General features: G+C 41.2%; 1 protein-coding gene across 1 annotated transcript in view; it reads right to left on the reverse strand.

The window, feature by feature from the left end:
- Positions 1-14,721, reverse strand: part of LOC137005428 (alpha-2-macroglobulin-like) — a 41,060-nt gene extending 26,339 nt beyond the window's left edge. Inside the window, exon 1 of the mRNA XM_067366322.1 lies at positions 14,482-14,721. Within this exon, the coding sequence (XP_067222423.1) occupies positions 14,482-14,567 (86 nt within the window). The 5' untranslated portion in view covers positions 14,568-14,721. The remainder of the gene's footprint in view (positions 1-14,481) is intronic.
- Positions 14,722-15,053: the final 332 nt, after the last annotated feature.

Raw genomic sequence — 15,053 nt, forward strand, 5'->3', positions numbered from 1 at the left:
AGCTGCCCTGGAAGACTGAATAACGAAAGGATCTTAGTCCCCGTTAACAGTGCTTTTAGTCTTATTATATACTAGTGTACATATGTTGTGTCCTACTTTATTGAGATGCACTCTACAGACCGGCAAGGGTAGGCTTCAGAGAGAGTAATGTCACAAGATGGCTTCCTGAAGTAAATGTATGTGAGACACAGTCTAAAATACTCCTCCCTTCCCTGATCTAATAAAGTGGGTAAGACGCCCCTACTCCCTGACAGCTTTCAACCAAAAGAAAAATGAATAAATAATACACTGATAGTAAGTACAAAAATTAAACAGGGTTTATTTTCTGTATATATTTTCCTTCCTTGTAATGAAGTGTTACTTAATCTTATTACTTGTTACTTATAATCACCAAATAAAAACAAAAAAAACAAATACAGTCTTTGAGTTTTCTTTTTTAACTCACTATGCCACAATCACCTTCAATTTAAAAGTTATTAACTTTTAACCTATACAATACTCAAACCCAATGGTTATTCAAAATAGAAAACACCTGTAATTTTTCTATACCCCACTTAGGATGAGTTTTCACTGTGCAAATGATCACTGTTAGACAGTCACACTTGAAAAAAAACACAAGAAACAATTGCAAACACAATGAAATTTCACATTAGAAACACTTACGTGAAACGTCCCTTTAGGTGTTCACATTCACAGTTCACATTTGGTTCTGTAGTTCAATGAACTCTCACATTTCACTGTTCATCAAAATATCAAAAAGACTTAGGAAGAAGAACAGTCCATAGAAAAATGTTTTGAGATGAGTGGTCTCGACGTAGCGTGCGTTGAAATAGACTCCTAATTGAATCACTCAGCCACAATGAAACATCCCAAAAATGAAAAAGTACTAAGATGAGTCGAACCCAAAATGAATCAAACTGAGATGAATCAATCTGCAATGTCGTTGAATGGCAGGGTTACACAAAATAGTCTGAAACTTGAAATTTCACAAAAACTACGTCCCAAACGAATGGCAATGTACAGCCGTTCTGTACAGCAGTTATCATGCGCGATGACAGTGCAAAACAAACAAATGACTGAGACCAGTTCGGTTGAATCGAATGAAACCAGTTCGTAAGGCTGCAGGCTGCTTCTCAATTAAATATAAAGAGTGCAAAACACCGCAAAAACGTGACAAATCTCTTCAATCGTCGTCAATCAAGGGAAAACTGTACTTTAGAAGAAGCACTTACAGTTCTCGTAGCCTTCACGAACTATTAACGTTGCTGCATCACTGCGTCACAGTTGCACAGCAATGCAATCCGCGGAGCAAAACGACACAAAAACTCCAATGACGAAATGCGTGATACAGTTCACAAAAACACTTGATGCTGTCGTCCTTTAGTCGACTAAAGCTCCGATTAACACTATCAAACGGGCTTCTCGATCATGACACAACACTCACTTTCTTTTTGTGACACTATCAAACACAGCGCGCATCTCCTCTCTCTCTCGCAGTGCGCCCCGAACACACCGAAAATCAGTCCACCCGTCAAAATAAAAGTCCCCCCCAAAAAATAATTTAAGATAATATCTACCCGTTACATTTCCCCCCTGCTAAACCCTGCCACTCCATCGACATTTCCAGCAGATTCATCTCTGAAACACAAACAACATATTAGGAAGACATCACATTACAAATGTACAACTCAATCTCCAAATACCTTAAAGGTTACAGAACTTTATGGACTCTTATTTTAGAATGTAGTCATCCCTGTATTTCACAGGTAAGGTACCCTTGTTTTGCCTCTGAGAACGTCTGAACTCAGGAACACTTTCTCTTTCAACTTCTGAAACATCAGCATCATCTGAGTCATCTTGTACCCTCAACTCTGATTCTAATGTTGCAGCCTGACCCTCATTGCTGTCATGCTGTCCTACTTCCCCTGACTCCCCTCGATCCCACCCTTTGTGTGTGCACTGTAAGTGGAATGTTGTGCAGTTTCTGGAAAACAGATAATGTCTGACATGTCTGTGTCTGACTCTGGCTTGTCTCTCAATCCGCGCTGGTGTGCACGCGGTGTCGTAGGTGTCGGGAATGAACAGTGCCGAAGCTGATCCCTGTGTACTACCTTCACCGAACCCCCCTTTTCTGGTTTAATAGTAAACACGGGTATGTCTGAGTGATTTTGCTTTACTACTATGTACAGTGTGTCTTCCCATTTATCCTGAATTTTGTTTCTACCCCTGTGTTTGTGGTTACGCAGTAGCACCCGATCTCCAGGCCTCACGAGAGCTCCAAATGATTTGCGGTCATATATCCTCTTTTCTTCTTTTGATGCCTCTTGAGACACTGCGTTTGCAACCTCCACAGCAGTTTTCAATCTTGCATGATGACTTTTCACCCAATCGTCCAGGTTATCAACCTCATCCTCTTCTAAATCCTTTTCCCCAAGCACATCCATTGGTAAACGGGCATCCCTTCCAAACATCAGATAGAATGGGGAATAACCAGTGGATGAATGGACATGACTGTTGTAAGCCATCACCAGCTCCGGAAGGTGAGTCTTCCAATCCATCTTTTCTCTGGTGGCAAGGTTCTTAGCAAATCATGCATGGTACGGTTGAATCTTTCACATTGAGCGTTCCCCTGTGGATGGTATGGGCTGGTACGGCTCTTTCCTATACCATAGATTTTGCAAAGCTCCTTGATCACGTTGGCCTCAAAACACCTGCCTTGATCTGAATGCAATCGAGCCGGACAACCGTAATACACAAACCAGTGCTTAATCAGAGCTTTTGCCGTGGTGTTTGCTGTCTGATTCTTGGTAGGAACAGCAACAGTGAGTCTGGTGAACATATCGGTAAGAACAAGTACGTTTTCGTACCCTCCAGAAGACTGCTCAAGCTGTGTATAATCCATGGCGAGGACCTCTAATGGGGCCGAGACATTACTACATGTCATAGGAGCTCGGAGTCTGGGGAAAACATCCTTGGCCAATATACATCTTTTGCACTGCCTTATCCAACATGGAACATCCACAGACATAGAAGGCCAGTAGTAATTACGTCTCATTCGAGTCAATGTACTTCTCTCCCCGAAATGACCTCCGTGTTCATGTTGACCCTCATACACCTCACGCTGTAAAGGTTCAGGAACGACCACCTGCCAGACCTCCTCTCCATCCCTAGGGTCGAGGATGCATCTGAATAGCACTCTGCCGCAGCTTAAGACGGTCAAACTCCTTGGCAAGCTTCTTCAGTTTCGGGTCCATACAACTTTGACCCACTCTGCTTGGTTTCTTGCCCTCGGCCACTGCTTTATAAATGGGACAGATCATAGGGTCATTTCGTTGGTGCTTTCCAATCTCGCTCCAGCTATAACCACTTATTTCTCCTCTTACAGATGCTTGCACCGCAGCTTTACCTTTAGGTTCCTCCTGGACAATCTTTTGGCTGGCCACAAACATGCCCTCACTTCGTCAGCTCCTAGCCGGATGAAATCCTTACCATCATCATCCATCTCCGATTCCTCCCTGGCAGGGATTCTCGATAATGCATCTGCACTCGTGTTGAGTCGGCCAGGTTTGTAGCATACTTCAAAGTTGTACTCCGCCAGTTGTGCTACCCAGCGTTGCTCAACTGCGCCAAGGTTAGCCGAATCAAGGTAACGTAGCGGGTTATGGTCGGTAATCACGGTGAATTTTGAATACATAAGGTATTCTCTGAATTTTTCCGTAACTGCCCACTTCAACGCAAGCAGTTCCAGCTTAAACGCACTATAGTTTTTGTCATTCTTCTCTGATCTTCTCAGACCCCTGCTTGCATATGCCACGACACGCTCAGTCCCTCCTTGCTTCTGACTGAGTACAGCCCCCAGTCCGTGATGGCTTCCATCCGTGGCAAGGGTGAAGGACAAACTGAAGTCGGGGTATGCAAGGATGGGGGGAGACATCAAGCACCCCTTCAACTCGTCAAATGCAATCTGGCATTCTTGGCTCCAGGTGAAATTTGTAGAGGTTCTGCTTTTCTTTTCTCCACCTACCAAAGCATGTAGTGGTTTGGCAATCTGTGCGAACCTTGGAACGAATTTTCTATAGTAGCTCATAAACCCAAGTACTTGCCTGACTTCTCTTACACTTTTCGGAACTGGCCACGTGTGCAGGACTTTAACCTTTTCGCTATCCACTTTTATGCCTTCTGCGGAGATCTGGTGCCCCAAAAACTTCACTTCTGGCCTAAGGAGAAAGCATTTGCTCGGCTTCAGTTTTAACCCATGCTGTTTCAGACGGTTGAAGACAAGTTCTAACCTCTCACAGTGGCTCTCAAAGTCTTTGGAGAAGATAATGACATCGTCCAGATAAACCAGAAGAACGTCAAAGGTCAAGTCACCAAGAACCACTCCCATAAGGCGCTGAAAGGTGGCCGGAGCGTTGCACAACCCGAATGGCATCCTGGTCCACTCAAACAGGCCAAATGGGGTGGTGACAGCCGTCTTCTCTCGATCCTTCTCACTCACCGCTACCTGAAAGTACCCAGCAGTCAGGTCTAGTGTAGAGAACAGTTTAGCATTACCCAAAGCATCCAAGGACTCGTCCACCCGTGGAAGCGGATATGCATCCTTACACGTCACTTGGTTCAGCTTTCGGTAATCACAGCAGAAACGCACACTGCCATCTTTCTTCATGACGATAACTGCAGGTGATGCCCAGGGACTGCTGCTCTCTTTGAGAACTCCCTGGGACACCAGATCTTGGACATGCCTTTTGACCTCTTGGAATATCTGTGGTGGTACTCTACGATGTCGCTGCTTTATTGGTGGTGCTTCACCTGTAGGAATATTGTGCACCACAGCCGTGGTGTAGCCATAATCTTGGTCATCCTTGGAGAAAACTTCTTTGTGCTTAGATAACAACCCAATGAGCCTCTCACATTGTTCTGGTGTGAGTCCTTCATAGTTCACTTCAACAGGAACTGGTAGTGGCACAAGTGAGTTTTTATCAGCTTGAACCTTGTCTTCCACCAACTCCTTGACATGAAGTGCGCCATCATCTTCCTCAAATTCAAGCATATCCTTTGTGATGACCTCTTTGGGCCTATACACAGAAGCAACCCTGGCTCGGGGAGCAAGTCTAACAGCCTTTCCACTCAAGTTCACCATACGTACAGGGACCTTTCCACCCTCTGTTTTGGCAAGAACGTGAGCCACTAGGAGTCCTTTTTGGCAAACTTGTTCCAGCTACTGGCTCTACTAGCACATGACTTCTTACCCTCGGTGACACTCCACAACGACCTTCCAGCACCTTCTCACAGCGGGGAGGAATAGTGACAGCCTGTCTTCCGGCAATCTTGACATAACCGATCCTTCCATCGGGCCTCAGATGTCCTGCTTCTTTCTCAACTCTAGCAAGCACTCTCCGGACTTGAGCTTCATCTCGTCGATTATACTTATCAATCTTCTCCATTCCCTCCGCTGAGATGAACAAAGACTGAACTTCATTGAGTATATTCATCCCAATGATCCCAGACATCCCTTTCATTTCCTTCACATCAGGGCTTGTGTCAGTCAGAACGAATATACACTTCCCAGGAAGTACTTTTCCCAGACATTCTACATCAGCCTGTAAGCATCCCAAGACAGGAATGTCCAGTCCATTGGCCGCGGTCAGCTTAACCCAGCACGCAGAGGATAACTTCAGGTTTTGCTCCTCAAAGTGCTGCCTGAAGTGTGACTCAGATATGGTGGACACCTCTGACCCTGTATCTAAGAGGCACTTAGTCTTGACACCAGCTATCTTCACCTCAATTGACAGGCAATCCCCAAAAGCACCTCCCTTATGTTCTTCAGCAGTCTCATCAGCCAGCCATTCTGCTGTGTGACATCTAATCAATGAGGGCCCTGGGCTTTTCTGGCACCATACCTCCGGAGTCATTTTCTGTAACTTCAACTAACTCCTCCACTGTATGCTGTGATGGAGCTGGACCCCTCCTCAACTTACCACCTTGCGGACAAAAGCGACTGGTATGTCCGGGTTCACCACATGAATAACAAATATAAACGGCCTTCGCTGTCTTTTAATGGTTGCTTCTTTGGACGGCTCTGCTGTGGCCTATTTCTCTCCTTCCCATGAACAGCTTGATATAGTTCCTCTTGACGAGCCGCTATTTTTTTGATCGCCTCATGAAGTTTCTCCAGCGACAGAGCAGAGGAAGCATCCTGCACTGCAGCAGCATTCACTACCCCTCTGGCACGGGTACTGGACCTTACATTACTAGGAGTCTGTGTTTCCTCCTCTTCTGACCAGGTAATTGCTTCTTGCATCAACTGAACAAAACTCAAATCTGGTTCAGCTTTAACTCTACGCTTCATCTCTCTTCGCAAAAAGTCATCTTGTAAGCCTAGCACCAACTGCTCCTTCAAAACATTTTCAGCATCTGCCACTCTGTTTGGCTCTCGGCGCTGCACACGATTAAGTCTTTCCCGAAGGTCATACGCATAGGAGCGTATTGTTTCCCCTACCTTCTGAGCACGATCATAGAAATCTTTAAGCCTCGTACCAATGGGCACTTTATCTCCGTAGGTGTCGAGGAGAACAGTGAAGATGTTATCAACAGTCTCTTCCTTTCCATCCATCATAAACTTCACTGTGGCCTTGGCCTCGTCTTTTAGATTCTGTTTCACCAGCTCAATTCGATCCTCAGTGGGAACTCTCATGACCTGAAATGCAGACTTCATCGATACCACCCATTCTTCAATACTCAGCTCTCCTGGCTTTGACACGCAACCACTGAATTCAGGCAGCTTCCTGTCTCTGGGAATATAAATGGCAGCTGGGGTCGGTTGTGCAGAAGTCTGGCTCTCAATTACCACCTTTGCTAGGGAAAGGGCTTCTCTCTGCTCTGCCCTGGCTTGATCGAGTGCCCCTGCCTGCTCTGCAAACCGCCTTTGCATCTCCGCCATCTCTCGTCTTAGTTCCTCGAGCTCAGACATCTTACTTGAACAACCACTTGCGAGCCTGGAGACGTGTGACTAATTAAATGTGCCTAATTCTATCCTGTTCGTGACGCCACTTTTGTAACGGGGTATGCAGCCCGTCTTGTAGGGGGAATTCGTTAGAGCTGCCCTGGAAGACTGAATAACGAAAGGATCTTAGTCCCCGTTAACAGTGCTTTTAGTCTTATTATATACTAGTGTACATATGTTGTGTCCTACTTTATTGAGATGCACTCTACAGACCGGCAAGGGTAGGCTTCAGAGAGAGTAATGTCACAAGATGGCTTCCTGAAGTAAATGTATGTGAGACACAGTCTAAAATACTCCTCCCTTCCCTGATCTAATAAAGTGGGTAAGACGCCCCTACTCCCTGACAGCTTTCAACCAAAAGAAAAATGAATAAATAATACACTGATAGTAAGTACAAAAATTAAACAGGGTTTATTTTCTGTATATATTTTCCTTCCTTGTAATGAAGTGTTACTTAATCTTATTACTTGTTACTTATAATCACCAAATAAAAACAAAAAAAACAAATACAGTCTTTGAGTTTTCTTTTTAACTCACTATGCCACAATCACCTTCAATTTAAAAGTTATTAACTTTTAACCTATACAATACTCAAACCCAATGGTTATTCAAAATAGAAAACACCTGTAATTTTTCTATACCCCACTTAGGATGAGTTTTCACTGTGCAAATGATCACTGTTAGACAGTCACACTTGAAAAAAAACACAAGAAACAATTGCAAACACAATGAAATTTCACATTAGAAACACTTACGTGAAACGTCCCTTTAGGTGTTCACATTCACAGTTCACATTTGGTTCTGTAGTTCAATGAACTCTCACATTTCACTGTTCATCAAAATATCAAAAAGACTTAGGAAGAAGAACAGTCCATAGAAAAATGTTTTGAGATGAGTGGTCTCGACGTAGCGTGCGTTGAAATAGACTCCTAATTGAATCACTCAGCCACAATGAAACATCCCAAAAAATGAAAAAGTACTAAGATGAGTCGAACCCAAAATGAATCAAACTGAGATGAATCAATCTGCAATGTCGTTGAATGGCAGGGTTACACAAAATAGTCTGAAACTTGAAATTTCACAAAAACTACGTCCCAAACGAATGGCAATGTACAGCCGTTCTGTACAGCAGTTATCATGCGCGATGACAGTGCAAAACAAACAAATGACTGAGACCAGTTCGGTTGAATCGAATGAAACCAGTTCGTAAGGCTGCAGGCTGCTTCTCAATTAAATATAAAGAGTGCAAAACACCGCAAAAACGTGACAAATCTCTTCAATCGTCGTCAATCAAGGGAAAACTGTACTTTAGAAGAAGCACTTACAGTTCTCGTAGCCTTCACGAACTATTAACGTTGCTGCATCACTGCGTCACAGTTGCACAGCAATGCAATCCGCGGAGCAAAACGACACAAAAACTCCAATGACGAAATGCGTGATACAGTTCACAAAAACACTTGATGCTGTCGTCCTTTAGTCGACTAAAGCTCCGATTAACACTATCAAACGGGCTTCTCGATCATGACACAACACTCACTTTCTTTTTGTGACACTATCAAACACAGCGCGCATCTCCTCTCTCTCTCGCAGTGCGCCCCGAACACACCGAAAATCAGTCCACCCGTCAAAATAAAAGTCCCCCCCAAAAAATAATTTAAGATAATATCTACCCGTTACACATGGAACGGCAGCAAAGTTCCTTGATTATTACGCCTGAATGAGAGTATAGTTCCTAGCCATATCAGCCTAAAAAAATCACAACTTTTTATTTTCCGTTGGTCTTAGTACACGATTTAACTACAGAAAAGTCAAGTTTTAAATAGGAAAAATATCAAAACTCTTTGGTCATTTTTAAGCGCGATGCTAACGGTCTAATCAGATTCAATGAACTATGCTAAATCTATGCTAAAAGTGGTACCGCCAGAACCGGAGATCAGCTGAATGGATTCGAAAACTGTAAAACTCAACTGTTTAACTCTAGGGGAGTTGGAAAATTAGCCTATTTTCAAAAAAAGTGGAGTGTTCCTTTAATGTGTCGTGAGTCGTGACCATGGTCGTGACAAATTGCTAGCGCCTCAGCTCAAGAGGCTCGTAAACCGATCATCTCCTACTAGTCCATTTATAGCGTCAAATAAACATGAGTGAACATGAGAATTGAATGTTGTTTCAAACGCGGAAAGACGTCAATATACACATTTTTTTCAAGTTTAACTACACCGAGGAAAAACTGCTCCGTAGAAAAAGTCGCTTGTTTTGGGCTTGTTTTCACAGGCCTGGTTGCTTATTTGTCTCGCGAGATCTGGCAACACTGCCTTCAGCCAACCACAGCTGCTGACGTCACGGTCCTTGTCTGAATCCTCTCGCTCAGTCACTCAGTGGCTATCAGGTGAATTATATTGTCGCAATGTATAATTTATTTAACCCTTAAATGCATGACTGTTTCGCCAATCATTCTTACATATTCGGGTCGTTATCGACCCGGATCAATATCTAACATGGAAGGATCTCTACCTGTCGCGATAATATAAAACTCCTCTGATATTAGAGTAACAATTACAGAAGAATAAAATAAATCGTATTTTGTTTCCTTTTGCAGCTTGAAAGGGCTCATTCGGAGCAGATGTTTTATGCCATCATCACTGTCCTCATCAGAGCTCATTTCCCAGTACATTCAGCAAATAATGGGCTAGTTTTATGTTTCTGGTCAACGAATATGAGCCCATTCGCGATCTCAAACGTATTCTTAAAACTATTTCATTTTCAACATCTTCAAAATCAATATTTCGATCACTAACAGGTTCACCAGATCCATCCTGTAACAGTTACAGTCATATTTGATTGCGTTCAGTACTTACTCTGCAGTAAATCACTGAGCCATTTCATGTTGTTATTATTATTTCGTTTTCTGTTTGAGTGAGTCGTCACTTCAGCATTGTGTATCAGACACTGCCACCTTGTGGAATAAAGGTGAATCACACTTATTCCGTCATCTAAGATTAAATTATTGTTGTGCAGAAAAATATATGTACACTCATACACACCTCGGGTCGTTTGCGACCCTATACAAATTTTTACAAAAAATGAATACAAAAGTAGGCATTCTTGTATGATTTTATGATTTTTTTCTTGTTATATTCTTTATAATGAATTGATTGAGGAATACCAAGAAAGTTGATGTCTAACTTTAAAAAATGAACGAGGAGGAGGGTAGTGAATGATGTCCCGGGTCACAAAAGACCCGAGGTATGCATTTAAGGGTTAATAAAACACTGGAAGCGCAATACATCGCTCAATCTTGGGAATTCTGACCAGTTCAATCAAATGAAATCGCAGACTGACAGATGGCGATGACAACCGGGAATTTAATGGCCTACGCGATCCTGAAAGAACCGGAGAAAAGTGCTGCTATTTGGAGGTAAGTTGTAGTCTACCAGTTAACAAACTTTTTTTATTTTCTTTAACAAACGGAGAGCGATATTTCGGCTTAACTCCTTTTTGAGTTTGTGTGTGGTGGTTTATGGCACATTGTATGCAGCACCAAAACAGATTGGTCAAATCGGCCCGTATTCTGTACGATATTAATTCATAAAGTGTTGTATGCTTGACTATAACCCAAAAACAACATCGACATGCCATACTGATTTGGCTGATCCTCATTTACTGTTCAGAAATATTATTGGTTCAATATAGGATTCAGACAGACTATTGTAAACGTGAATAAAGAGTTGAACATCTTCTGTATATTCTGTTAACAGATGCTGTTCTTCACGAGTTTCTGCGGTCACTGCCTCTGTGTAAGCGGCCATCAGACACAATAATGAGAAGATCATCAGAAAATGTGTAATTTGTATTTGTGTATAGAGGGTCACCATTGGTCCAATAATTTTTTTTTCTTTAATGAAAAACATGGTAAGTTTTGCTGAATGTATGTTAAGTTTAAATAAAAACCATTGGATTTATTAATGTAATATGTCTCTTCATTAGTGATGTTGTTACATTTTATTTATTTTAATGGCCTTGAAATCAAATGCATTCAACTTTGGGAAAATGTGTTAAACTGTACTTAAATAGTAGCACAATTATAATAGTGTATTGTGTGAGATTATGTAATTCAAAGTACAGTAGTCAACATTTGAAGTGGATCAAGTTCAGCAAAGTTGTCATAAGAAGGTTTTATGACAACTTTGATTAAAGGTTTTGATCCACTTCAAATGTTGACTGTATTATACAAAGTATAAGTAATAACAAAGTGTATTGTTTATTGACTGCAAAGTGTGTAATTTTTAGTATTTGGAATAAGCCAAAGGTACTGAGCATACAGTATATACTATTACCTGTAAAATAATATATTCATTGTATATTGCTTGTGTGTTCTGAAGACACTCGTAATTATTTTGTAATGTACTTAAATCAAGCATGTAATTAGTCCCTACACAGGCATATACTTAGTGTACTAAGTATACTTGAAGTTGTTCCAATTAAAAGTATACTAAATATACTTAAAGTTGTATTTTAATTGTACTTAATTACAACTAAAATATACTTAGTACAAAATAGCACACTTCAAGCATTAACACACTTGAAATATACTAATAATTAGTCTTGCTGCAAGTATACTTAGCATACTTTTTTTTTTTCACTAGGGGTGCTGGTTATGTTTTCACATAATCATGATCTGAATCACTGAACTCAGGATGTATGAGACACACCCGGTCTGCATTCCACTCCAGTTTTAGACACGCACTCGCAAACTTCCCTAAACACTTCCCCTCGGGGGAATCCCTGCTGCCATTTTGAAGTGCGTTCCACTTCGTGAAGTGGACGAGCGAAGTTTATATGGACAGACCCCTCGCTCCCTCGATTTTCGACTTCATATGTACACTTCAGGCAGCTCCATAATCCACAATGCAACATGATTATGACATCACCGCATATCATGTTTAATTAACTCCACCACAAACAACTCTATGATATATTAATTATTTTTTTAAACATTTAAAACACTCATATACATCTAGAATGCTATATTAAATATTTTTTTAAGGGGACAAAATAAATAATAAATCAGCTTATGCATTGAGACATTAAAGGAATAGTTCACCCAAAAATAAAAATTATTCCATAATTCTGCGCACTGTCATCCGCTGGAAGCTAGTTATTTAGTGATCAAGGGCTTAGGACGTTCCAGTTCAGCCCCCTGCAAGGGTTCCACCAGTAGTGGGCACTCGTGCAACGTAAGCAATGACGTACATCCGAGTCAGCAAGACCGAGTGAAGTTAGCGAAGGAAGGGCATTTAAAAACCGAATTGGAACCCAGCCCTGGTTCAGTGTGAACAAACTACTCGCACTATTTATACGTTATACTGGGACCAGGGTTGCCAGGTTTTCACAACAAGACACGCCCAATTTCTCCTCGAAACTAGCCCAAAACTAGCCCAATCGCATTTCAGGAGGGTCCCATAGTAAAAAATCGTGTTCCGGGGTAAACGGACTGCAGCACACCATGGTCGCGCATCAACGTCACCACCACCAAGCTTCCTCAAACTTTATTTAGAAAACAAATTTATTTATAAACATGCGCGCTGATTATGATCTGTGCTGTTATGAATACTTATCCACTTTTTCATGAAAAATGCTGTCCAAATGTCCTGTTTTTAATGATGACGTCTAAAGTCCTTGCCAAAGGAAGTAGTCCCTTTTAGCAATTTGTTAGCAACCGCCGATTTTAAGACACAGTAAAAGTAAAAAAAAAAAATCACAAGTGGGTTATAACTGGTGTGTTTTATGTCATAGATCAAAACGTGAAAGTATTTAGAGGCTTTGTTAACCACAGACCTTATTTCAGGCGATTTAGCAAAAACCAATTAAAAAAAAAACAGACTTTACTGCGCTGGAACCGGAAGTCCTAAAATGCTAACTCACTTCCGGGTTTTGTCTACGAAAATGCGTCATCCCTGAGGCACTAGGCGTTTCTCAATGGCTGTTTCTCAATTCCAAGAACGCAGAGAACGGACTTGCGTTCTCGTGGAGTCTGGTCTTGCCAGGCGACCTTGAAAGAACGATCTCGGAAGGACGCGAGGACAGAGAACGCATCATTTGAGAATTTCATTTGAGAACCGTCCCAGCATATTATAAGTGGCTAATGCACAATAAATACAACATAACATCACAAACAAATTGTCATAACCTGTTTCATGTTCTTTCATGTTATTATAGACATTGTTTTCATATAATTTTATATCTTTTTATTTCACCGCGTGTATTTATGAAAATAAGTAGCCTTTGGCTGTTATGCTTTGTCAATGTTAAGATTATTTTTTATATGCCAATAAAAATACTGCAGGCTTTATTCAGGTTATCATTTTATTAAAATTAAGCAAAACAAACGGTTTACTTTCACGAGCCGTCACGTATTTGCGAGCTTGTAGCTGGAATCTCACGAGAACTTTAAAGCTTACAGGCTTCCGTACGTCGACCGCCGCAGCATCTTCTGGGATTTTTAACGGTTCGATTCCCTCAAGTTTGCATTCGATGCATCCTCGATATCAAGAACACATCCTGGTGCTTTCATGCGTCCTCTGTTCTTGCGTTCTTGAGTACTGGAACGAATTTCGACGGTTGATGAGGACTCTCGGCGCTCGTGCACACTGTGCAGTGTTCACACGGACGAGCGCTTAATCTATCGCTTAACTGTTGCAGAGACTCTATTCGTTACTTTGAATCACAAAACAAAATACACATAAACGTGTCCCTGCTCTTGATATACAATCACTGAAGAACATCTTTGGTTTTAATGAGAGAAAAAAAATCATACATGGTTGGATTCGAACCCAGAATTTATTAACTAATAATAGCTATTCATACTTTCGAGACATGTATTAAAGCAGATGTAAGGAAGAAATTATCATATTAATTTTAATATCATATTATTATTATTGTAAGTTATTACAATATTATTGCTAGTCTGTTCCATTTCTCCGAATGCTAAAGAGGAGCCTCGCCTAGCCTCTGAAGGAAGTGACTTGGAAGGACCAGTCCTGCCAAGGAAGTATCCTTGACATTGAGAAACTCCTACTCTCTGAACGGCACGCACGGCACACACACACGTCCAGCTACAATAATGTATCATATTAATTTAAAACAGCAACCCAGTAAATTTGTCACAAACATTGATTAAAAAAAATGACGACAATCATCACATTTTAAATAAATAAATAAATAAATAAAAAACCCGACTTAAATTCTGGACCTTTGGCCAGAATTTTTTTTTAAAAATCTATTTGCATCTGATTTTTTTAAGGCAATCTGTTTGCATGCTTTTTTAAGTAGGTCTAACTAATTAGATGTTATATAGATGTTAGATTTATTATTGTGAACACATCATGAGTATCCTGGGAGCTCGCGGTAAGATCACTGTGAGATCAAATTGTTGACTGTAGAAAGCAAACTACCTCCCGCTGAAACTGTTAAAAACTTACGGTGTTGATGTTTGTCCATTAGCACAGATCAGGAGGAAAGAGAGCAGAAGAAGCTCTTTCCAACAGCAGCAGATATTCAGAGCCATGATGAGGAGCGATCATCCAGGTCATGAGATGAACTGGACCGTCTCTACTCTCATGTAACGTTAGTGATGTTACCTTCGTGAACGAATCGTTCTTTTCGAACGAATCTTTTAGGTGAACGAAATGAATCCACAGCAGCGCGGCGTTATTAGCAGCGAGCGTATGCGCAACTCTTGGGACTGGTTCATCCTGTCAAAGAATGACAAAACCTCGAGCCAATAGCGTTCGAGTATGAGATGTAACGGAGCATGTAATTTGTTGAATTCAGTTTCCGCCATTTTGGGGTGAAAGCGAGTCGGCAATCACTAGTTTATGGCAATATCAAATGCTTTGATAAAACTTAACAAAGGGTAAAATACTATCAGTAGTGATCATCAAATCCTTTTAACAGTTTATTTTACAGACTTTGTGTTTAAGTCTTCCACTTTTTCACAAAACATTTTTGCGCTCTAGTAACCTAGTCAGTTTGGGTTAAAATTCTTTTAAAA

This window comes from Chanodichthys erythropterus, chromosome 17 (genome assembly GCF_024489055.1).
Source record: "Chanodichthys erythropterus isolate Z2021 chromosome 17, ASM2448905v1, whole genome shotgun sequence".
NCBI lineage: Eukaryota > Metazoa > Chordata > Actinopteri > Cypriniformes > Xenocyprididae > Chanodichthys > Chanodichthys erythropterus.